We start from the raw sequence: 26,736 nt of genomic DNA, 5'->3' as shown, positions 1-26,736 counted from the left end.
CTTGTGTCTCTTTCTGCAGTAGAAAAAGAAAGAAAATATTTTATATTATATTTCAGCAATGTCTGGGTTTGAGTATTTTCATTTGAAATGTTTGCTTTGAATTTCTTTTTTAATATTTACTCATTTTCCTCAGTGTACCACTAGAGGGAGCTCAAGTACCACTGGCGGTTTTAGTACCAAAGGTATTGGACAATAATGTTAAAAGATTGAAGGTATTCATTTTCTTGTTTAAAAAACAAGTTTTTAATGACGTATCATAAAGACTTGATTGATGGGAAGTTAAAGATCCTTGTATAGTCTCAACAACACTAAAGGGGTCAGATACAGTCCAGAACACATGGATATGAATGTGTTTATATTAAGTGTCAGCATCATGGGTTATTAAACACCAGACACTAAATTTACACCGTGCTGATTGCATGTGTAAAGTATAAACTGGGCTTTACAGCTACAAATACGAAGAGTACAAATTATGGCTTCAAAGTACACTCCTCTTTAGACGACAACAGAACAACTGTCTGTCCAACATTTCAATAGAGGTTTTTATGCTTTTTTTCTTTCATTATTTTTTAAATGGAAATGCATCTTACAGGTGAAACCATCATGAATTTGTTTTAGTTAATGTGTCTCTGTGTTTTTAAAGGGTTGGTGTGTCCCTCTTAAATTACCCTACAGTGCTCCTGACTGTATCTGACTCATGATTGCTATCAAGCATATTTGATATTTTTCTTTGACGGTCTTCGAGAGAGAAAAAGATGACTGTCACTCTGGGTAATAAAACTGGCCTGAACACCATGTCTGTTGTGTATCTATGAAGAAACTTCTCATCTGCATTCTGCAACTTGTGTGAAAAGAATTGCTTTTATTTTTCGAGGACTGTGTTTATTTTCCCTCCATCACTTGTCTTCCTCCTCCTCCTCCTCCCCTCACTCACTGATTTAGAATTTAAAAACTGACAAGAGTTTGGTCTGAGCTGTTGAGCTCATTCTGACTGAGTGATGGTATGTAGTATTTGCTGGTGTATGTGTGTGTGTGTGTGGCATCATTAATTACTGTTGTGAAGGGAAAATAACAGATGAACTGACAGGTTCACTCAGGTGTTTTGAGTGTGTGTGTATTCCTGGTTGACACTGCAGTTATGTACTGTAAGGTGTGACCTGTGTGTGTGTGTGTGTATGTGTGTGTGTGTCGATCTAGTAAGCGTCGGTCCTGTAGCTTTGGTGGGCATCAGAGGTGAGCTGGGTGGTTTCTGTGGCTGAAGACGGCTGCATCACAATGGGCTCACTGCCATCTGTGGAGAACACACACACATTAGAATACATACAAAGACAAGACAAATATATACAAGAGTAAATGTAAGAACATAGAAATGCTAAAAAAAGAAATAGAAACTATAACTATAACATAACTGCAGGGTGTTGTAAAGTCCAAAACTCCAAATTTGTTGAAAAAAGACATGTAATAATTAATTTATGTAATAATTTCCAAAATTCTCATGTTTTTATCCGGCAAAATATTCTGCTCTGTATTTTTTAGCATTCAGACTTTCAAAAAATAAGGTAACACCTGCACACTTTGATGTTCATCATATCAGAATCATTCTGATTAAGTGTCCAGGCGTTACCTTTTTCTTTTAAACTGTCTGATGGCCTTGCACCTACGTGATGGGAGTATAATTCCTCTCCCTCTACCATGTAGAAAAACAAAGTTTTCACGATGGTTTGCTCTGTGCACTTGCTGCACACAAAAGGAGGCACGCACCTGTATTAATAGGGTGGTCTAACAGCAACATAAATTACATTTATGTTAACAAAATTTAAAAGCTATGCTCATTAAAGAAAGCTGATTTATTATTTTTTTTAAGGATGATGACATCAAAAAATTTGACGACAGACATTCGAGGCTTCGTTCAAAAACCTCAACAGACATTTCTTACAATCCTAATTTACAGAAAGTCAGGTTCTACAGTAGCTGTTGTATATTCTTGTAAACTGAAAACTTTCAACAAAGTCGTCATGGTAAAGTTTTGTGTGTTTTTTGATGACAAGTAACGAATGTGCCACAGGCGGGAATCGGACCGGCAGCTGCTACAGAGGACTGATAGCCTCAACACATGGTGCACACGCCCTACCAACTGAGCTATAGTGGCGCCCCAAGTTTTGTGTTTTTAGTACAACAGCAACATGCGTCTCCGCCCTCACCTCTCTCGTCAGCGGTCATCTGGGCCTCCAGGTCCTCGGGGGAGACGTAGAACTCGGGCTCCTGGTCCATGGGCGGCCGAGGTTTACATTTACCACAGCAACAGTTACAGCAGCAACACAGACAACAGCAGAAATAACAGCCTGTGGCCAGGCAGCAGAAGACGAACAAGGCCTGTGAGGCGAAGAGCAGAGAGAGAGAGAGAGAGAGAAATGTTAAAAATTAAACAACCAATCAACTTATGAAGCTAAACATGAATGAGGCAGAGCAAAGGCAACAAGGAAACTGTCCGTCCTACCTTCGCCCACCAGCTGGACAGAACAAAGTAAGTGTTGACATTTTCCTCTCCAAACTGCTCTGCGACGTAAAGCCCCAGTGAGCCGTATTTGTCGTAGATATTCTTTTTTGTGGCGTCGCACAAGATGGAGTGGGCGTTGTTAATTTCTTTAAACTTTTCTGCCGCATCTGGATTGTCCGGGTTCTTGTCTGGGTGAAACTTCAATGCCAATTTTCTGCAATGAAGACACACAGAGGAAACAGAGGATCTTTAAAAATGGCAGTGAAATGAGACCCCATGACACACAAATAATTCCAAGAGGCCTTTACAAGTGTTTGACTTTCTTTTGTCTTCTATGCAAGTGTTCCAGTCAGCCTTAATTATCATTAAACATAGATGGAGCTTAACCAATCAGTATTAGAGTCTTTGGTTCAGTTAAGACTGTCTTCAGTAATTAGGTGACATGAATCACATGCAACTGTTTAACTTTGTTTAACCTCACTAATTTGACCCATTAAAAGAGATGGCCACAGGCCTCTGGCTCCCTCTAGTGGTTTTACAACATACAACATCAACATTACAGGTGCAGTGCCTTTTCAAGTATTTATTGTCTCACAAAACAATCATAAACAGAACAATTTATAGTGAAATTCTTCAATCACTCGCTCCAGAATAAACTGAACAAACAGATAAATAAAAAAAATTAATCTGCTTAAAAAACAGAACACAAAATGAATCTACAAATGGCATGATCAGAATTATGTTAAAAATTAAACAGTGAAACTCTGAGTATGTTTACATGCACAAAATATATTAAAATATGTGCCCTTAGTCTGAAAAATACAATATTCCTAATGTAGCTGTCTGAATTTAACTGATTATCTGTATATAGAGTACAGTATGTTGTATGTGTGTGCAGCATGAACTGCAACGTTCATTTCGTTGTGCAACGCCGTGTTGTGCAATGATTATAAATGACCTCGATACATTGAAATCAGTATGCATGAAAACGTAGTCACTACAACAAGACAACAGAGCCAAAAATAAGTTTCATGAGGATGTATTTAGTTTTTTTTTCAATTGAACATTAAAATGTAATGAGTATTGGGTGAATATGTAATTTTACGTGTGTCTGTGTTAACATACCTGTAACATTTCTTGATGTCCTCTGTCGTGGCGTTCTTGTCGACTCCCAGCACGACGTACAGCGATTCTCCAGATGTGGAGAGAGCTCTCTGTCTCTGCTGCTCCATGGCCTTTCTCTCTCTCGCTCTCTCTCGTTCCTACTCTCACTCACTCCCTCGCTCACTCAGTCTCTCACCTGTCAGGAAGAGAAATGAGAAAAGTGGACAAAGACTGATGAGCTGAAGGTTCAAACCAAAACAAGTCACTTTGTTTTTTTTTTAAAGTTTTCCTTGACTTGGCCCTTTGACTTTGTTTCTTGCACACATTCTTTCATTTACTGACACAATAATTCAGCCTATATGTCACCTTTCAGGTGTAGGATTTCCACTGGATCCATTTAACCTCCTTGTTGCCGACAGAATTACACCAAACAGTGGCTTCTACAGGGGCTTTGGTGGTAGCAAAACCAGGTCTGAGTGTTTTTCACAGGGACAGAGGGGAGAAACTTGGGTTTGATATTACAACCCCAATTCCAAAAAAGTTGGTACGTAGCGCAAAATGTTAATAAAAACACAGTACGATGATTTGCAAATCATTTTGGACTTGTATTCAATTGAGTACAGTACAAAGACAAGATATTCAGTGTTCAAACTGATTAACTCATTGCTCTTTGTAAATTCACTCTATTTGAATCTTCTGCCTGCAACCTGTTTCAGAAAAGTTTGGTTAGGAGCAACAAAAGACTGTGAAAGTTGTGTAATGCTAAAAAACGCATGTTTGTGACAGGTGACAGTATCATAACTTGGTATTAAAGACTAAGTTGTTCAAAGCATTGACAGGGTGGGGTTCACCACTTTGTGAAAAACTGTGTGGACAAAAAATGGCAGGAATTCAGGGATTTCACCACTTACAATACATAACATCATTAAAAGATTCAGAGAATCTGGAGAAGTCTCTGCACGTACGGGGAAAGGCCGAATACCAACACTGAATGCCTGTGACCTTTGGCCCACTGCATTAAAATCCCACATAACTGTATAAAGGTTACTTCATGGGCTTGGGAAAAAGTTGCCAGTAAACACAGTTTGTCGCAGCATCTGCAAATGCAAGTTAAGACTCTACTGTGCAAAGCAAAAGCCATATATGAATGAAATCCAGAAGCACTGTGGGTGTCTCTGGGGTCTGAGCTCATCTGGGATGGACTAATGCAAAGTGGAAAACTGTGCTGTGTTGTGTGAAGTTAATAAGTAAAACAAACCAAATAAAGTCAGATTTTCAGTCTGTTAATTTTGTTTCTGTGGTGGCCCACTTTCTCTCTTGTGTTCTCTCTTTTATCCCTGTAAGTGATGCAATTGTCTTATTTTATCTACAGCATTAAATAAGGAAGTGCTGACTAATACGATGACGATGAACTACTGAAATACACTGAAACACAGCATGGCAACTTTTGTGCTCTGCAACTCTTTTTCAGTCAAAAATGTAATTCTTGTCAAGTTACAACAACTGTTCAGAAACAAATACAACTTAAATCCTTGGCCGTGACATGAAGAATGTTCATAAAGCTTTATTCCTTTGGCAACTCAAGTGGCTCATTGTCTCAAAGTTCAGTGTAGTGAGTAAATTATTACTTCAACCAAAGACAAATATTACAGTCATTTAGTACTTAGATGGTGGTAGTTTCATTTTTGACTGTCAACAGTAATACAGTGTGAAAATCAGGCACTGGTAACCTCTTTATCCACTTCTTTAGCTTCTCTTTTAAAGGGATAGTTCAGATCATGTGAAGTGGGGTTGCATCAGGTACTTATCCATGGTTAGTGTAATACTATGGTATATGGCCGTCGCCACACACCAAGTTAGGAGAAGCAGAGAGGAGCACAGAAAATAAGCAACATACTGCTGTGGATGAGCAGCAAAATGTATTTTAGACACCTAAAAAGGCCCACCTGGAAAAGAATCAGGAACAGTTTGAATCAGGGTTGGGTGACTGGATGAATATATGGCCTATTGGTGATTCCAGTGTTACAGTAGACACCAAGTCAGCCGGAGCAGAGTGCTCTGAGATGGGTGAGGAAAGAGAGTTTAAACACCCTGCAGAGCCATACTCTTTGCACGTCTAACACCGTGAATTAAGGATTTATTTTGACCAAACCAGAGTTGGTGATTGCTAGAAGAGCGGAAAGACTAACAAAGATGGTTTGGGTGAGTTTTACAAGTTAACAACCCAACTAAGCTCATCTTGGTTCTCTGAAAGGGCGAAACTTGAATTTAGAGGGTGTATGGTTGTATTTTTCTGTTTAATAAGGAAAATAGGTGTAAGAATATTTCATTTCTTGAAACTTAGAGAGTTTGCTTTGTTTACTGGATGTAGTGAATGTATGTTGTGTAAGTAACATAGTGAACTTGGTGCTTGCACACGTCTCCCAGCTGAGACCCTGGAGGATGGGAGGACGGTGAATGGGTGACAAATATATTGCCGGCTGCTGGGCCGATGGTGGCTGGTTGGAAAACTTGGCTTTACCCTGCAAACAGGAAACACCATAACATAAGTCAAATATTGCCCTCTCCAAATCAACTAGACTCCCTCGGCAAAAACAGTAATTTTACTGCACAGACCCAGGAGTTGCTGATCTACCGCAGCCTTGATTGAATATTTTGTTTCTGTTATTGTGTGACGTTGGTGAATCAGAACTAACCCCTTAAATACAATGTTTTTGCTTAAGGAGTTTTGGTTTTGGAGAGAGCAATATTTAACAGCCGGGCCTTTTTTAAAGTGGCCAACATATATTTTGCTGCTGACCCTGTCCACAACAGTACAGTGATCAGCTTTGCTAGCTTTGTTAAGTGCCTCATACAAACCCACTTAAAAAAATTACTAAACTATCCCTTTAAAATACTGGTGACTTAAGAGCTGAAGCCTGTGTTATGCAATTTTGCATTATTGCTAAATCATCTGGTCAAAGCCTGATGAAGTACATGTGAGAGTTGTACGAGATCAGGAGAGTCGGCGAGGTTACAGCAGGTCAATCCACCCAGCAGAGGCATCATGAAAAACAACACTAAATCCACCCACTGTGGGGCTGCAGGGCTTATGTACAGCAGGCATCATGGTAAGCTAATTCAACCAGACCACAGTACACTCACAGACAGAACACCCACCGCCAACAATAACAACGGGCTAATGAACCAACTTAAAGCAGGAAGAGAGATGATTAAAGGCCATGTGAATATCCGCATAACAGGAAGAACAAATGCTCACCCACCTCTACTCAATTTTTTGTTATTTAAGTACAAACAGAGTTGTTAAGATTACAGATTTAAGGTTCTTGAAGTCCTGAAGGAAATCCACTCCTTGAGCAGTAACAGAGTTCTGCCCCTGTGGTTGATATAACCCCGTCAGACAGCAGGTGTATGGGGGTTAGCAGGCTTAGAGACCACAGTAAGCCAATTCAGCTACACAGACAGACTGGAGCAGACTGCTGCTAGACTTAAATTAACGACAGGAAAAGAAGCTTCACGCTGTCTTCACGCTAGTCCTGCACCTTTTTTGATGAGCAATTATCACACTGTGATTCATGAGCTGAATATTGTAACAAGAACACGGATCTCATCACAGACTTATTAGTGTGATTTACATCCTTATTAACATGTCCTTTTTGTGTGATATTTATTCTTGGAAATAATATAACCAAAGTAAGTTAATGGACTGAGCAACTCCATTAAGCAGTGTCTAGTAATTACTGCATTCCAGTGTGCGTTTTTAGAAATATGTATATGTTTATTTTCTGCTTAAAGAGATGCCACTTAAAGAGTTATTGCAGTAAACTTGGACTCTATTTTTTAGATATGTTTTAGGGTCCCAAACATACTGCAGCCATGAAACGGGTTGCAGTGGCTGCTATGTAATTCTTGGGGGCGACTGCACCCGCCAAACTATGTCCACTAGAAGTGCTTGTTTTTGTCACTGATGGGCTCAGATTATTCTAAGTGTCTGACAACTGTTGCAACTAATGATTACTTTAACTATTGATTAATCTGGCGATCATTTTCACAATTAACATATTAATAGTTTGGTCAAATAGTAAAAAAAAGTGAAAAAAGCTAATCACCAACAGTCCAAAGCCAAAAGACTCTTCATTTACCATCATAAATGACAAAGAAAAGCTGCAAATCCTAACATTTAACAAGCTAGAACCAGCAAATGTTTGACGTTTTTGCTTGAAACATAACAGAAACGATATATCGACAATCAAAATAGTTGGAAATTAATTTTATTTCGACTGGCTTATTGATTAATCAACTAAACTTCACAACTTTGCTGATAACATTATGGAAAAGACCCATATGGAGATATGGCTTTTTTGTTACAGAGTGAAATCCTTTTTATTCAACCAGAAATAGCCATTATATGTTGCTTGTCAAAGCCACCACATTCAACTGACAAAAACAGTAATTTTATCCTGCAGAACACAGGAGGTGCTGTTTTATCACTGCCTCGCTTGGTTACTTTGTTTGTGTAATTGTGATGTTTTACAGTGACATCTATAGTCACTGTTCCCTGATGGGCAAAGTGCCTAAAATTAGCCAATAAAATCATCTCTACAGACATATTGGATTGGCTCCATCATCCACTATAAAAAAAATAGGTTTTTGTGCGTGTGTTGAACTGGGGCAGTGAGTGAGAGGAGTTTAATTTTAGCAGACTATGATTGACTAGTTACCTAAACATACAAGGATAATCTTAAACACACACAGGGTGGGAAAAATGTGGACCAGGACTGAGTGTTAAAGAAACATACGCCATAAACAAACACAACTGGAAAAGCTACAAGTAAATGAGTCGTCTTCAGTGGAATAAAAAGGTGCCACACAAGAAAATACTTTGATATGATATAAGACAAAAATACTTATTTTAAGACCTCATTTGTGTGTCAGCCATTAGTCTGAGTCTAAAGCCCTATATGGCACCAGATGGCCGCTATTGCCATGACAACCTTGCAACACCTCAACAACGGCACGCCTGACAACACATCGATTTAACAGCTCCTTGAATCCCGCCCACTACTGTGCCTCAGATTAACCAATCACAACACAGTTTCACCACCCGCCTGACTGGGATTAACCAATGAGGGCGATTCATCTGCACCCCAGGGATTATCAACATACTGCGAGTCTGTGCTAGTCTGTCTGTGTGTGCGTGCGTGTGTGTGTGTGTTCAACAATTACATCCAAACACCACAGTGAGCCTAGACCAAACACTCAACCAATGAGATTTTGTCTTGTTGAATGAGCTGCAAGTCAAATTGGCCATTCACAGGAAGAAACAGAGTGGAAAGAATTAACACACAGTGTAATGAGGGTGACAGCATATGGTCTGTGTCTTACAGTCTGGCTCTGTGCGAGTGTGAGACTTAAAATACATGTGCTTCCACACCTGAGTCTCACTTTATTTTCACTGAATTCTTTTTTCTATTACAGGATTTTCACTAGGGCTGAACAAATAATCAAAATATTATCTAAAGTGCAATCTCCAAATCGCAGGAAGTGCAATGTGCAACAACATAAATGAAGCATTGTGGAGCTACAGAGATACCTCAGCCTACAAATCGTAGGTTCCAGTTTGCTTCTCTGGCACAGACCCGAGCAAAACTCACATCATTGATATTTTTTTAATAGTCTTTTCATTGGAAATGAAATGCAAAATTTACAGTTCCTGTTAAAACCTGATAGCCAGTTTGTTTTCCTTTGCTCTGATCTAGAGTGCCAAAATTTACTTTGTTTGCATTATTTGTTTTGTAGCTTTATTGCAACAGCAATTCAAGGCAAAGGCAATTCAACACACTGATGCCAAAATAATATAGAAATTCACCATAACCGTTCAACAGTCGTAGGGATGAGGGAAATAATCGATTTTTAGATTTTATCTGCAAAAAAGTTAATTAGAATTTTAAAAGACAATTCTTGACATCATGATCTTACCTATTCAAATTTTAGAAAACAAGTGGTACGGTCCTTTGGCAGAACAAATTAGATGGTAAAATTTGCATCTGAACAATTCAGGATCTTAACGAATACCTCACGGCAAAATTTCAAAATTTTCCAAACCCTACTGCCATGTGTTCACAACTTCAGCTCACAATAACAACCTTTTCAGCATGTTTTCAGAACGCAGAAAGAGACGGTGGTATATGAGCATCATTCCAGACTTTGTTCTGCTCGGCTTTCCGAGGTTGTGTAACTGGGTTCTTTCAGAAAGATGTTGACATTGTCTCCATAACAAACAAAACATCATCAAACAGCCTGTGAAAACCTGAATAGCTGCCAAAGACAATGCTGTCTGTATATACAACGTGACTTGATGCCTGCTTGATTAACAACACTAAACCTTCTAACATATGAGACAGTCTGTGTGTTTGTAATTCCTGGCTTTGCAGCGGTATACTGTGCGACCATAAATCCTCTCATAATGTCAGGAACTTGAAAGGAGAGGAAAGAACATAATAAAACAAGTAAAATAGAAACATGTGTCAAAAAGCACTTGTACAACATGATGCAATAAATCATGTGCTATTAACCAACTGCAGGCTTTTTGCATTGGGGTCAAGATGACACAGGGGTATGAAGACTTTCAGAAGCTCTGCCCATAAGACTGAACAGACTGCAGGGGACAGATGATGCAACATATCATTTGGTAGCAATCTTTTTGAAGAAAAATGTTGGAATTGCATTGTTTTACCTGGGAAACCAAACTCAAGAAGTTCGGAAAATATGCTCAAGTGCAGGTCACAAAACCTGTACGTAACTCCAGTTCGAGTACATGCAAAAAAGGGCATATATAGGGCAGAGACGTATGAAATAGAGCAGGCGCATTGCCTAAATCAAGTCAGTCAAGTTACAGTTAGGGCTATCTTGATACCAGAAATTTAGTATTGGATACCAACACCAGTTAATTTCCATGATTTTCCATACCCAATTCCATTTCACAGTAAAAAACCCAAACAAAAACAAAACAAGAATATAATTCTGCCGTTATTATTTTTCTTTGCTGCAAAACTCCTCTGAGAACAACGAAAGACTGAGGGTGACATTTATTATGCCTGATACGCATGTTGCCACGTCTGTAAGTAATGCAAAAGTGCATTTATTTCTTCTGCTGAACTTAGCAGCAGTTTAAATTGACGGACGTGGTGTGATGAGAGTAGCTGACGGTAGCCTACAAGCTATGTTTACATTTGGTTAACCATTACAGTTTAACCATTGCAAACAACGTGGAGCATAACTGGAAGCTCAAAAACCTAATGGTAATTTGTATTTCAGGATAACAAGGAGAACACTTTGAACACATTGTTAATGTGACATGAAGTGAAACTCACTCACTCACTCACACCCTCTGGATGTCTGTGGGCTGCTTCACTAAATTACTAAGTTTTCCTCCCTTCAAGTGCAGGTCTTTCCTCCTTTTGTCTGAAAGGTTTTGATGGCACTGTTTTCATTCTGGAGCGGAGCTGTGGCTGCATCTGTAGTTGTTATTGTTCCACTGTGTTTTCTTCTTCCTTTGGCATTTAATGACCAACTACAGCACTTGTAAGCACATATGCTGTATGTCAGGTCAGGAAAAATTGCATATCTGGTACCGTAAAAAGATTTTGGCATAGACTCGGTAGTAGCTTAGCTGAGTTTTAATTTATTTGTTTATTGCAAAACAAAACAAAACAAAAACAAAGCAAAACAAAACATTTGGAGGCTGGGTTGGGTTCTAGTTACCTGTATGAGATTTTTAGGTAATGCCAACAACAGGTCTGCTGCAGTTAAGACACAAAGCAGCTCTATTGGAGAAGTCTGGAGTTTTGAGCCTTGCTTAAGACATGAAGTGAGACTACACAGGAAGATTGGTGTGTGACTGATTCACTTCCCTTCACAGAGATTCAAATCAGCAGTACTCTTGTCATGAGTTCATCTCGGCAGTGAAATGGTTGGAGAATACTGTTGTTTTTACGGTGTGTATGAAGTCAGTCACAATTACACTTTCTAAAATATTTAGAGCTGTTTTCTGATTTACTGTTTTGTGTGTGTGTGTGTGTGTGTGTGTGTGTGTGTGTGTGTGTGTGTGTGTGTGTGTGTGTGTGTGTGAGAAAGGGAGATTGAGGAAAAATAGGCCAGGGTTCTTGTTGTCAGCTTGCATCAAAGGAAGCTGTCACTCCACTCACACAAGAACAGCAAACTGCAACATATAATTTATACAAAAAGGACCAGAAAAGCAAAAGATCTTTTGTCTGTGATGGTGCTATTTCATCTGCAGAAAGTGCTTTCTGTTTATGGCTTCTCTGGCAGTTTGCAGCTGCTGTCTTAAAAAATTAGACAAGTCACTTCCTGTGGGCAAGAAAGTGACACTATCTCAAAAGCTTCAACAGACAATTGTGATATGATAGTGACAAGTGAATATAAGGTGTGGGTTTTGTGTCTCATGCATCTGTGGCAGTCAGTAATAGTCACCCCTTAAAGATTGTCGACAAATATTGATATTGAGGTATTTGGTCAAAAATATCTATATATTGTTGATATCATGGCTGTGACAATAACCGTATGACGTGGTCATGTGGTTCCTACTGCAGGATTGAGCTCATTGCCGTTACAGACGCAGATTTTATTTTGAAGGGTCAACCCCATGTTTTTACCAGGGAATGCATCTAAAAATACATCTATGGATCAGCGCCATCACACACACGTCAGGAATACAAGCCTCTGATTGGTAGACAGACTCAACCAAAGGCATTTTGAGATTGTCAGGGGGTGGCTAACAACACACCACCAACAACAGCAACTGTTTCCAAGACAGAAAAATGGATAAATTTTCACAGAAGATATTCTGTGTTAGATTTATCAATATGGATTTATTTTATCAGGTTTCCAAAAAGATGCTGCAGTTCAAGGCTGGATTACAAAGCTTCTGAGACTGATACAATCGCACCAGAGGCAAAATTGTAAAGGTACAATTCTAGCTCTAGTTTTAGCGTGTTAGCCTTTCCTGCTCAGCTTTCTTCAAGGCTAACCCATCACTTTTCCAGCAGTCGGGACAGACGAGACTTTTCTTCATCTCGTGAAGCTACATTGTTTATTAACTGACACCGTAATCTGTGTCGTAAATTTACTGCCAGATCGACAGTTTACTGCTCTGCTAGTGGCGCTGTCGCTCCCAGCCTTCTGCTCACTCTCCCTCACTTGCATATGCTATACACACTTATGCACTACCCTATTCCTTTAAGGAGCTACGCTGTGCTTAAGACAGTAAACTTCATTAAAGTTAAAAAAAAAAAACTAAATTATTTTGGGAGTTGTGGTACACCACCATCCTGTAGGAGAATCTTGCATGCCACTGCTCTAAAAAAAATTCCATATGCTCTGTATACTGTACAGTCGGGGTGCAAAATTCACTTTTTTGTCCACCAGCCAAACAACTTAAGAATGTTCAACTTTTGGCTGTTGGTGAGTGAAGCAAATTTACAAGCCAGTTGCATATTTTAGCACATTTGGCTGGTGGCTGGTGCTAATTTTGGTCCTTGTGTAAACTGGTACAATATAACCTCAGATAAACAGGCAAAGCGAATCCCATTCCTGATGGGATAAGTGTGTGTGTGTCCTCACTGTCAACTTGGTATTAAAACCTCTGTTTATCAAGGGAAGGTTCACTGAGCGCCACAGCTCATTCTCAGCAACACCCAGATACACTCAGCGACAGAGTCCAGTACAGCATGTCTTTGATTTAGTCATGGAGCTGGGACAGATTCCATCCAATATTGGTATTGAGTGCCAATACTGACATAAGTCCTCAGATGTCTGACTGATTCATATACAGATCCGGGTTACATAGACTGATGTTTTAATAACAGGCATCTGGGGATTTCTGGAGTAAATGGATTTGACTGCTGTTCATATGCACTGTATATGTATGTGAGCATCAGCGAAATAGAGAGTTATCCTGCAGTTATTCTTATGGTACCTGTCTGGCTGTCTTTAAGTCTCAGAGAGAAAGCACAAGGCTCAATGCAAATTTACAAGATGAGTGTAGATATTAGTATAGTATATTAGATAAGTATAGAAATGATGCTGCTGAAATAAAACTCAAAGGCTGACTGAAAAGTGATGTTGATTGTTTTCAGAAATATGACTCATCATGATATACAGTCTCCAGAAGTGTATGATTCAACTTTTTTTCCCATGGTCTAGTGTTACAAAAGCTAACTAAAATTGCAAGTCGAAGTCATAATATCAAATTGCAATACATATTGAACAGGCACCCAAATATTGTGAGAGTATTAAAGTGGGAGATAAGGGTATTTCCCTGGCGCTAATAGATATCCTTATTCAGGTACCGGAATTGGATCAGAACTGATAAAAAGTGGATTGTTCTCTCTGTCTTTACTCAGTCAGTATGTCTTTGTTTTAAGGGTTTTAAGGGACTGTTAAGTAGCATTTTATTCATCTATTGTTTAAAACTGCAGTCACTGTTTTGGGCATCTACCAGCCAGTCTGTGATTCACGGACTAAAAGTTTTGTCTTCTCGTTATCGTTGTCTTGTTTTTTTCTGTGACACCACAATAAATGCTCATTCAAATCCAACATTTTAAATATGTTCACTTCATCCAGTTGTTAATGGTTGCAGCACTTGCCTCTCAAGGTTTGAAACATCGCATCTGTGGCCGCAACTTCTGCTCTATAGTTCTCTAAAAAAACCTACATATCATTTCAGGGTCACAGGGCACTAACAGTCACGGTGTGGGAAGCACGCAAAAGACATGTCAAAGAAATAGAGGTACATAGCACATACAAAAGTGAGAGATCAAGCCCACAATACAACGAGGAGAAAACATGTTGGTCTGTGGCACTCCTTTAAAGATAAACAAAACACCTAAATACTTAATAATTTAATAAACTCGTCTTTAAGACTCTAATAACAAGGAAGCAACTAGAATAAAACAAACGTGCTGTATAATGGCAACATGCAGCTACTGTGAAACAATTTAACAACGAGATGCAGCATTTCCTGCTTTTGTTGACTTTGTGAGCGCTTGTCAACAATTTGTCCAAACAAACCACTACTGTGTGAGCCACGGACCCTGCTGAACCCTTAATTCTCTCAACTCCACTGTTATAAGTGGCAAAATATTAGCTTTTCGGGATACATGAAATTCAGTCTGCTGTCTTAAATGTAGTTATGTTAAATATATAAGCAGTACGTAAATTTCCTGTACCATAAAATGATACCATGAAGGTGCTTCACCAAAAGCTTCAAAACTGTAAAAATGTTTTGGGGTGAAGTTTCCCTGTAAGCCTGTATATAGTGCAATTTCAGACCGCTAAGATAATAAAACCGCAGTTTTTACGACTCATGGCTTACTCTAATTGCCTCTGTTTCCCTCACTGCTGCTCAGTAGGGAAGACATGGATCATTAGTCAGTATTACCGACTACACCAGCCACCAGCTGCTGTCTACACACACACACACACACACACACACACACAGAGAAAGAGCAAATGCAATGTAAATGATGCAGAGAGAACATATTATATTTCTGCAACTTGCCATCTCTTTTGCTAATGCTGAATAATACTGGACAATTAATAAATAATGCAAATAATTGCTAGTTTCAGTCTTATTTCAATCAATTTGGTAGTTATCAGAGACTTTTCATCCTTCTCTCTGTTCCTACCATCACTTATTTTTTTTTTTTATAATGATTAAAATTACCTATTAGTTTTTTTTCCCTCAAATTGAGTTAAACAATTTGTTTGGATTTACACATTAATGTCCAGGCTGCAACAGTGATATTAAACACAACAAAGCAAACATTCAAATATTAATGAAACAACAATAATGAAATATGTCATCATTGGAAATGCATCTCATTTCCTATTTATTTTTCTAGGTGTTACTTGGTGCAACATTTGTTTGAAATCTTGCATGAGACAGTTGGATGAAACTACAGCCTCCATCCTATTTTCTCACACTATCACTGTCAATCTTTCTCTTCTATTGCTTTTCCTTTTTCCTTCGTCTTCTCCACTTAATATCCATCTTACACTTCTCCTCCATCGCTCTTGGTATCATCACACTTTCCTACACCTCTTCCTCTTTCTAATCTACACCTTTGTCATCGCTTCCCCATTAACGTGCCGCCCCATCGCTTCCCCTCTCTTTACTCATTCTCAGATGACTTTTTTCTCCGCGCTCATCTTCTCTTGCAACATCTGTACCCTTCTTCATTTCTCTTTCAACTTCCCTTATTTCTCACCTTTTCCATCTCTCAACACCATCCCGTTTCCCTTTCCAACCCACCATCTTTCCTCCAAGTGTCGTTTACGCTTCTCTCCTGTGTCCTTTTCTCCTCATTTCACTCTGTTTAGCCCTATTAGACAGCATAAGTATTACACTGTGACTATTAATTATTAAATGACTGCATTTCATGAATTTGCATGCTCATTTTACAGAAATTAATAAAAAAGACTTTGTTCTATAAGCCTTTGGCAAATAAAATGAAGTTCAATTTGCTATATTATACAGTATTATCAAAGAAACCTTAACAGTAGGTCGGTACAGCATTTTACTCTGTGGGTTACACACACTTACATCCTCTCCAGCTCCTCTCTCACTGCTCGGATATTAATCTTTAAGTGGTCTTCTGGGAATTTGACCACACCTTCTGTCTGCTGCTATCGATGTGGCTCTTATGACAGACTAAAATGTTTTCACAAAGACCCAAGCAAGTCATGTACTTGCTCACACAGGCCTCGTATCAGCTGCTTAATGATAACACTTCTCATCATTAAAGGGCTGAGAGAGAGAATGTGCAGACAAACACGCTAAAGTGATAATTCACACAAACATTAATTGCCGAATACCAAATATTTTGTGGTTTCAGCTTCAATAATGTGATAATTTTCATTGTTTCAAATGTAAATTAAATATGTTATGATATGTTTTGGCTCTTTGTTTAACATACCTGATGTGTCATTATTTTTGCTGTTTTATAGACTAAACAATGAACTGAAATATGAAGACAAACAATCAAAAATAAAAGTGAAAGTTGCAGCCCTACAGGCATGACACTAGAAACACTGGTAAGGAGACACAAGTTAAGTACATATCATACTAAGATGATTTGACTATTGCTACAACTCACTGATGTCCTGGGGTTATAATTGTTGCAGCTTCTCAAATGTAAGAATAAAGTGCTTTTCTTCTGTGTTACACAAAAGTAAATCAAAACCCCTGGGTTTTAGATTATTGATTGGACATATACACATACAAAGGCTGGGTGAAATGGCCTATAAATAATATCTCAATATTTTAAGGCTGTGCTGCGATATATGATATGTATCTTGACATACATATTTTCTCTAAAGTAACACACCATCAATTCTCAAATAGTGATGATCTTATCAAATATGAAACATTCCTGTAGTTTAAACTACCCAAGAGTACATAAAGTAGGGTTGGGGGCTATGGACAAACCTTTACAAGCAGGAAAAAAACAACACTTATATCACAATATAAATAAATCCAAAATTGAAGATGATATCTAGTTTCATATCATGATATTGATGTAGGCTAATATCTTTATATTGCCAACCCTATACCTCAATACCCTTTTACTGCAGGGGTAATTTTTGGTTCTTTAACAAAATATTAACATACATAACAATGATAAATATAGCTAGAACAGTCTGGTAAGATCAAAAAATTACATCACTTTACTGTAATGCAGCCTATAAAATCAGGAGAAGACAACATATATCGCAATATAACAATATTTTTGTGAAGCAACAGACTGTAGCATTGTGCTGAAGAGAAATTTTCCTGTGAGGATAATAAAGTTTATTCTAACTCTAACTCTTGATATCCAAAACTCTAAGATGATAATTAGTCTCATATCACAATATCAATAAAATACTGTTATACTGTCTAGACCTAACTCTGACTGGAAAAAAATCTAGCTGACATCACTATTACAACAAAAACAAATAACAGACTTTTTTTTTTTTTAGTAAAGTACAGTGCATCCCTATTAACAGGCATTTATTTTCTGACATTTTATAGAAAAATAATAGATCACTCAAGAAAATAAGCATGAGATTGATAGATAATAATTAGATGCAGCCTTAGTTATAAAAGTAAGATGAAAATGAAGCTTCACATACAAAAACAAACATGAAAAAGTGATTCTTGATCGTAAGAGTGTGCAGCTGCCCATTTATTGAGATCAGGTTACAAACACACACGCAGCCCTGCTGCCTTTTCTGCCTGATGATAATGAAACCTCAATGTTATACTGACACAGTAAACACAGCTGCCACACGCAGGGTAGGAAAGTAACCATTGATGTATCTCAGTATTTACTCTCTGAAAACTCTTGTTCCCCCGTTTGTTTGGCTCCTTTGCCCAGGTGGGAACAACAGCATTTTGCATTGGAGCAATGAATCTCCCAGTTTGGTACCAGACATCTGAATCACCCCCAACCTGTTTCTGAACAGGAATGTGCCGGAACCCAAAAATGGCAACGGAAAAACTGTCCGTGAGTGAGACAAATGCAGCTGTAAAGGTTGTCGTTTGTCAACTTGCAAAAATAAAAACTTGTTGTATTTCTTCAATCATTGTAAGCAACGTTAACTGCTCATGGCAGCCTATACTACAGCTTCTGCATTGACTGAAGATTATATCAACAGGACTGAAATGTGACATCTTACCCCAAGAATCTCCAAGGAACTGTGTTGTGGTTTGTTGAGAGTAAAAACATCCCACACGATGACAGGGAACAAGCCCAAAATGCAAAGTTTTATGGGTAATTTGACATTGATTTGTCTGTGAATACTCTCAGTCACTCAGAACTAGGGCTGCACATTTCAAAAAAATTGCAATGTGGTTCTGGTTAGGGCTGCACAATTGGAAATTGTGATTGCAATATGTGATACGATAAGTGGAAATGACCAGTTTTCTATTACAATTTCACAGGGAAAAAATCATGAAAATTGAGATAATGTGATATTTATTGAGGTCTGTACCAAACAAACATGTTTTCTTTTTATCTGGAAAAAGATTTTTAGGCTAAGTCATCTATGCACTACAGTACCTAATTATTATACTGTTATAATTATTGATATGCTGTTGTAATGCTGTTTTTTTTCACACATTTTGCTGCATTTAAAATTTGCAATTTGGTTCTGGTTGTGTGCACTGGATATTGCACATGGCCATATTGTGATTTTATTGCAATTAATTGTGGAGCCCTACTCAGAACATTACTGTACAATGTACAGTACTTTCTTAATGGCCCATCCTGTTTGGTAATCAGCTAATGAAGACTCCTGGTTCATTAGTGAAACATCTTTAAAGCTAAAATAGAAATCAAATTGCCTTTGGTATTTATTAGGGTAATTACGAATCATTTGACAGACAGCACTTGTCAATACTTGGATAGCTGAGCATAAAGAAATAAAACTGAGGGCCAACAACAACTTCTTCAAAGACAGCAGCGACAAAGTCAAGCTGAGCACAAAGTGCAGACAACAGCATTGTTCAGAGTAAAGGTTAGCTATATACAAAACAGCCTGCTTTCTCATCAGTCTCACTTGGCACAGGGATGCAGTGATAAAGGCCAATCCAATTCATTAGCTAATGTCCAATCAGCTGTCTGTCGACATTCATGCATGAGCTTTCTCAATGGTCACACAGACGCTAACAGTGCAGGAGAAAACATTACAGTAATGACCTGGACTCTGCTGAGGTACACTGGGCCATCGGTGTGTGAATATACTGTACTGTGCACTCCACTGGAAAAAGTCACTACTCACTGTAACACCATTTATTTTGTAATGAAACTTGTTATCTGTAAATGTCTGGTATATTTTAGTGCCAAAATAATTAGTCAATTAATTGACTGACTGACAGAAAATTATTCGCCAACAGTTTTGATTGTTTTTCTCTGTTTATATAGGCCCAAATGTAAATGTAATATTTTGAGATTTTGGACTGTTCCTGATCAGATAAAGCAAGCGATTTTAAGATGTCACCTCACGCTTTCAGAAACTGTAATAGCACTTTTCACATTTACTGCAAGACAAAAAACATAGTGATATATCAGCTGATACTGTGTACAGAATATAATATACATAATTTTGACTGAAAGTGCTATTGTGACACAGTTAATGAGAACAAACATTTTTGCTTCAGAATGTTCATTTTCACTAAAATTGTGATGGTTTTGTCACAAATTGTTTTCTTTTACCAAAAAATTGCACATGATTTTTGTTGATTTGAATATTATTATTATTATTATTATTATTATTATTATTATTATTATTATTATTATTATTATTATGCAGCCCAATACATAGTATAGAACATATACCTTAACACATTTTTTGCAATGAGCTCGTAAAAGAGATAAAAACTTGTGACAACGATATGTAATGGAGGCATAATATAATAATTATAAATAACTATAACTTTAGGAACTTTAAGACAAACAAAAAAACCCTGATATAATAGACTGATAAGATGATGCTTAAATTATGTGCACACAACGCGAATATGTCTGCAGTGTGAAGGTTTTTGAAGTGTTGCTATTCATTATGATGAATTTGTAAAGAAGAAACAGAAACCAGCACCAGCAAAAAAGAAAAAAAAAGTTTTTAATTTTTCCCAGTGAACGGGTCCATTTTGAAAAACAATGTATTTTATGTCTGCATCTGCCTTAAGATATTATAAGAGTCAGCATTATAATGTCTTAATTCCATGACAGGATAGACTTGCTGTTCTATGCAGTTAGTTCTATCTGCATATATTGATCAGCAAACAGCCAAAATGAGTGAGAAAATATTGGCAAAAAATCCAATATTGTGCATCCCTCCTAAATAAATAAACAGACAAATCAATAATGACATTAAAGCTCAGCTGCAGCCTCAGTATATTAACTATTATATATAATATGACATTATTTGATGATCACTGAGTTTCCAGTTTTATAGTTTTACTAACCAACTATCTGCTCATCACTTGAGTTTATCATCAGTGTCTGCAGTCCAAGAAAATAAAAGCTAATTTATATTTACACAAAAATCAAGTCTAGTTCAGTGACTCAAGTTGCATTTTAAAAAATGTTTATTTAAAATTCAATTCACAAATACTTCAAAGCTGTCATTTCAACAAGACTGACAGTTAAATACTCAAAACAACTGGGTGGACATAGACAGATAAAACGAATAAAAGAACATCATCCAATGTTTCCATGGCAACTATTGAGATACCCTTGGGCAAGGCATTATGTCTGACTGCTTGGCAGACCTGCTCAGAGCTCAACAAAAGGAAAATCTGTGGCAGTCAGCTCAGGTGTAACTGTGAAACCAGCACTGCTAAAAATAGAGTTCTGTTCCGTTCTAATCTTGATAATGTGGCTTAATTAACAAGTTTGCTGTGAAACTCTCACATCATAACTTCTTTTATCACGCTATTCATTCACTGAAGTACTTTGTACTTCTTAAAGAAGCAGTGCAGAGCACATCAGAGCTTGTGGATCCACCAGAACAAATCCATGTCAAATCACTGTCAAAGATCAGAGAGGGAGGAGAGGAATGACAGAGAAAAACAGGGTGGGGGAGTGTGAGTGATGAAGATGGAAAGACAAAGGTACACATAGGGGAGACAGCTGGGTCAGGGAGAGAGAGAGAGAGAGAGAGATATGGGCTGATAGAAAGAAAGAGGGGACTGGCCCAGGGTGAGTAGGAGAAAGAGAAAGGAAACTGAAGGTGAATAATTTGACAGTCCCATGTGACTTGCGATCACAGGACGGTTACACCATCCTGTCTAGAGGACACCCACATGCAAGACTCATGACCTGAGGCCATCAGCAGCCACAATCTCTCCAATTTCTGGGAAACAGAGTTTTTCCCTCAGGAGGTCTGTGCCTCCTCTAATAAGGAGAGATACACACCTATAGACAGTCAACTATGCAGTCAGTTTCTTTACTGATGACTTAAAGAGACTAATTAACTAATTTTTCTTGTGTCTCTACATATAGCTAGAGGTGTATAATGAGGAGTTTAGCTCAACTGGATGTCAATGGGATTACACAGCAGCTATAAAATAGAGAAAATAACTGCAAAGATGAATTACTGGTCTAACTAAATTAAACTATAGATATTTAGTTTAAGTCATTAACTTCATCATAAAAATAAGATTATAGCAAATTTAAATCAACTTCTTGCTTACATGCACCACCTTTCAGAAATGTCACACTCAACCGTCACTAACTCAACAGTAAAATACACCGTTTCTAACAGTGCACCGCTATCCAGACACCATAATAAACTAAAACTATTTCACACTGACAAGTAAAATTCACCTGACTCTTTGATTTCTTACATCACACAATAGGGAAGTATTAGCACCGTCTGATAATTGTTAATAGCCTGCCAAATATTTTCTCAGTTAATATTAGGGGTGCAAGATATGGCAAAGAAATCATATTGTGATTATTTTGACAGATATTGTGATATGATTCACAATTAGTGGGAATGATCATAATTTTCATTTTCACTGAAAAATATGTAAATGTAATGATGTGACATTTGTTGGTGTTTGTATGAAACAAACATGTTGTTTTACATTTGGAGAACATGATTTGTAGCGTAGGGTGTCTCTTCATGTCCAAAAACAGTGAAAAGTTTCATGCTTCAAATTGATTGTTTAATCCAACCAATAATTCAAAAAACAAAAAAATATTCAATTTACAATGATTTAATGTAGAGAAAAGCAGCAAGCAGCTTTTGCTTGACAAAGTGACAAACTTTTTGCAAAATTCTTTTCAGTTGATTTACTGGTTGATTAATTGATTAAGCTCTAGTTCTAGGAAATGGACTTGCATTTGTATAGTACCAATGACTACTCAAAACACTTAAACAACTAAACACATTCACCCAATCGTTTGATGGAACATCCATTGGGAGTAATTTGGGGTGCAGAATCTTGCCCATGGACACTTTGACATGCAGGCTGAAGGACCCGGGAATCGAACTGTCAATATTTTGATAAGTATACAACCTTCTCACAAGTTCACTTGCAAATGTGATGACAAGCTGATGACAAGTCTACAAGCCACCATCATTATTTATACTATTTGGCTGCTGGTGATTTCCTAACACTTTCTTGAGTCTTCTGTGATCCAGGATCCTAACTTTTAGCCTATGCTCATTGCATCCCTCTTAAAAAAACAGCTAATCCCACCCAAATGCATAACACATTTATTTACACAAAAGGCAAAAAAATGTAACTGCACTGCTCTCTGTGGACTTTCAATTATGTTGCTTGTCTCTCCACACTTCAGTAGGTAATATCAAAGCATTTCATATCTGAACAGCTGACTGAAACACTTCTTGTAATTTCACCGATTTAAGTATGTCCAGAAAAATGCATGTGATGGTCACCCAGCAGAGAAGTGTGCAGCAGCAGTGATTACCCCTCTGTGAATGACTCTCTCTTGAGAAACACTTTGAATTCAATGAAACTTAAAAAAGCACGAGAACTGAATGATAACTGCACATGCATGTGACCGTATAACTTCAATAATATCTATTGGCCAGCCTCTATCTCACTAACTGGGATGCAAAATGAGAACCAATCAATCATGAATCAAGTGGCTCTGTAGCACCCAGTTCCTACAGTCATCAACAGCTCTTTTTTTTTATTCTAATGTCAGAGACTGAACACGAACCCTGTCAGCCTTCTATATGTGGATAGAAATATCAATACCAAATACCAGCGAGCCAAAGTAGGAATCCCAGCTGGGGGATAATTTTAGGTTTTCAAGGGTCACAGCAGAGTCAGTCTGACAGGAAGCTGTTACACAGCACCACAGCTAATTAAAGTTACTGAGTTTAAATTAAACACAGAAAAGAAACAAGTTGCTATATTGTCGGAAATTTCTTGAAAAACAATTAATGGTGAGAAAATGTACAGCTTCTCAAATGCGCTCTTTTCTCTCTTTATATCATAACAAATTAAACAAGATATATGAAGACATTATCCTAGGCTCTGGGAACTGTTTCTGACATTTTATAGGCTAGACTAAGCAGTTAATCAATTGATTAAAGAAATGATAATGAATATGTTAGCTGCAGCTCTAGTTCTTATAATAAATGAGCAGTGAACTGAACAACATTTAGTTCCCATTGTAGCTGCAGTGTGTCAGCCGTGATAATCTCCCTCTCTGACCTACTACTGGTCTGTTATCTAGGTGTAACCTGATTTGATGTGACTGGCTTTTGTATGAGTCACTGATGACTGCTTGTAGCAGAGCTCATACTGATGACATCATGCATTCCCCTCAACCCTTACACACACCAGCTGACTCAGAAAAATAATACAATTTGGTAAAATGTTTCCTGGACATGTGCTGTACAATAAAGCTGACTCAGATATGACATTTTAAAGAAATAACCTGCAAGAAAGAGTCACTCTGTCACTGACGTTGATGCAGTTTATGGTGGTTTTATGAACTAGGGGTGTCCTGATGGTCTAAATCCACAATTTGATTTTGTATTTAAACATTTTTTTTTCTTGCACTGTCGGTCTTGCCATAGTTCAACGATTGAGTCTTAATTTGCAAAGATCAACAGATCATTGGTTTTGTTCCCTGACAACTGTCATTTACATTTCCAAATTTTTCTCTCAAAAGACAGTCTACATGGTATCAAGTGATATAATGTCTTTTAAGTGCTTTTTTCTTCAGATACACATCAGATGCCACAAGTAAGTGGGTGGAGAGTAAAATAAAATACTGGGAGAACTGCTGATATGGCTTTTTTGATTTGATTATTGAAACTGAAAGCTCATTTTGATCAATTTCTGATTTAATATTGAAATTGTGACATCCCTATTAAGCACTTAATTAATGAAAATATCATGAATCTAAACGGATGATAACTAGTCACAGCTTTGAATTCAGTGGGGGTTAAGGCTGAACCACAATGTCTGTTAAAATACTTCCTTGTCTGCCTGTGTGGCTGCAGATGCATATCCCTGATAATGCCATCCTCTAAAAAGGCTTGTGCAGTATCTGGACAAGATGAATCCATTATGAGATTGTGTACTTGCAGGTCATTTGAGTAAAGGTGCACCACTATAGATATATTTTTTTTGTAGTGATATCAACATCTACTATTTTTTGTGAGACTCTTAATACAAATGCAAGGACAAAGAAATTATTGTACATAATTACATTCGCCAGTGCCATTTTTTGAGGACAACCCTGAATAGTAGACCATTCATTAATTAGTTATACATGTCATTTTCAGTAGTAGAAAATATTTTGTGAATGTGTGCAAATGATAAATACATGGATGACTGGATATATCAATTAGGCTACGCTTATGCATACGCAAGTAAGTATTTTTCTTTACTAACTATAAAGATACTATACTTGCTATATCTCTGTATAATCAAACAGGTTTAAAGTATTTAAGTTTCTGTTTATTATACGTGGTCCCTGTTTCTCTAAAATAAATAAATACAGCAGAAAAATTTCTTTGACAGATTTTACACTGAAATCTTAACTTAATCACAGTGCTGTTCATAGTATTTAAAAACAGACAAATAGCTTCATTTCAGCTTCAAAATTACGTTTTTATACTGACTCTACTAATGTTTGTTTTATTTTATTATTCTTCTGTTCTCCTGCTAGTTGTATAACTTTATTCAGGGACATACTCCCAGAAATCTTCACAAAAAAGACAATCCATAATCACTGGATGTCACATTGGACCAATACTATAATGCTTTTTAAAAATGATTATCAAGCAAAAGAAAATACTAATAAAATGTAGATACAGTACGTTCTACTAGCATCACTGCATTGAACTGTTCTACTAAAATATGCAATTAATACACCAAAGCAACTTAAAGGCATAATATGCAACTTTTAAAACAAAACAAGAACAAATAACAATCCATAGAGTCAGAAACATAACCTCTTTCAAACATCACTTATGACCCATTATTTTCAGAAACCCTGCCCTGTCAGAGGTCAAAATGGTATTTCTAGTTCTGATACTGATTTACAATGGAGGACTGGACAGTCCCCTGCAATCTAATTAAAAACATTACAACTGTAGTTAATGATAGACCCAAAGTTGCTGACCAGAGCCAAAACTGCAACTGTATAATAAGGTTTACAAAATGAAATGTTTATAAGAACGTTATAACATCTTCTTCCATTAACATGCATGCACTCTCCCACACCCACACAGTCAGCCAGTTTATAACACAACCTGCCACTCCATGTACACATCACATTAGGAATGAAACAGAAAGCAGCTCAGATTCGCTCGGAAGCAAACCACTAATAGGAACTGTCCCACTGAGAACAATAGCTATAGGTTACATGTTTAAATAGCTTGGCTATTTTGTTGACATGCTATTAATCAACTTGCAAGGGAAGTTGCACCTGTCGCTCCAACATTTCCAAAGACAGGCGAGATCAAAAACACGGTAGCACCTTACTTGGCTACAGACTACAACAAATCCGGATTTATCCTGTGATATTTTCCCACTGTTTTACTCAAGACCATCACGTTAGAACCAGCAAAAATCGATATGACGCTCCGGGATCTGAATCCAGGGTCACTCATACTGCAGGGCTGTCGGTTCGTGACTGGCAACCGAACTAGAAAATACCGGTCGGCTCGACAATCAAACCTCGGTTAAAGCGGATAATCTCCAGGCACCGCATCAAAGGAACACACACAGCATCCATGTTTGTTAGCCAGTCCATAGCCTAGCCTGCACTGAGCAGCGATATTCCTGGTTTGAATAAGCCAGCTAGCATTTAGCTCGCTAACTAATCCAAGGGCAGCAAAGCTGACTAATGTTAGCCCACTGGCTAACTCTATGCATTTCTTACCTTTTGTTTTTCCTTCCCGGGTAGCGTTGCTTCTGTTTTCTTTAAAGTGATGAGTGACTCGGTTTTTATAATACTCGCATCCCAGTTCAGCTTTGTTTTCCGCCGCTAAACCATTCAAACAGCCGGTTGAACAGCCACCGCGCTAACAGCTACAACAGCAGCGGGGAGCAAGCTGTCAATCTGTGC

The 26,736-nt window shown here is 37.7% G+C and overlaps 1 protein-coding gene across 1 annotated transcript; it reads right to left on the bottom strand.

Annotated features, from left to right (window-relative positions):
* Positions 1-756: 756 nt before the first annotated feature.
* Positions 757-26,723, bottom strand: LOC146324723 (dnaJ homolog subfamily C member 5-like). Its single transcript, XM_084720333.1, has 5 exons — positions 26,551-26,723; positions 3,623-3,797; positions 2,498-2,711; positions 2,202-2,373; positions 757-1,291 (listed from the first exon to the last, which is right to left on the bottom strand). Exons 2-5 carry the CDS (start codon positions 3,727-3,729, stop codon positions 1,194-1,196), a joined length of 591 nt encoding a protein of 196 aa, XP_084576459.1. The 5' UTR covers positions 3,730-3,797; positions 26,551-26,723; the 3' UTR covers positions 757-1,193.
* Positions 26,724-26,736: the final 13 nt, after the last annotated feature.

This window comes from Lutjanus erythropterus, chromosome 6, assembly GCF_056507025.1.
Source record: "Lutjanus erythropterus isolate fLutEry1 chromosome 6, fLutEry1.hap2, whole genome shotgun sequence".
Classification (NCBI taxonomy): domain Eukaryota; kingdom Metazoa; phylum Chordata; class Actinopteri; order Lutjaniformes; family Lutjanidae; genus Lutjanus; species Lutjanus erythropterus.
The sequence above is the reverse complement of the archived record's forward strand: the minus strand, read 5'-3'. Positions and strand labels throughout refer to the sequence as shown.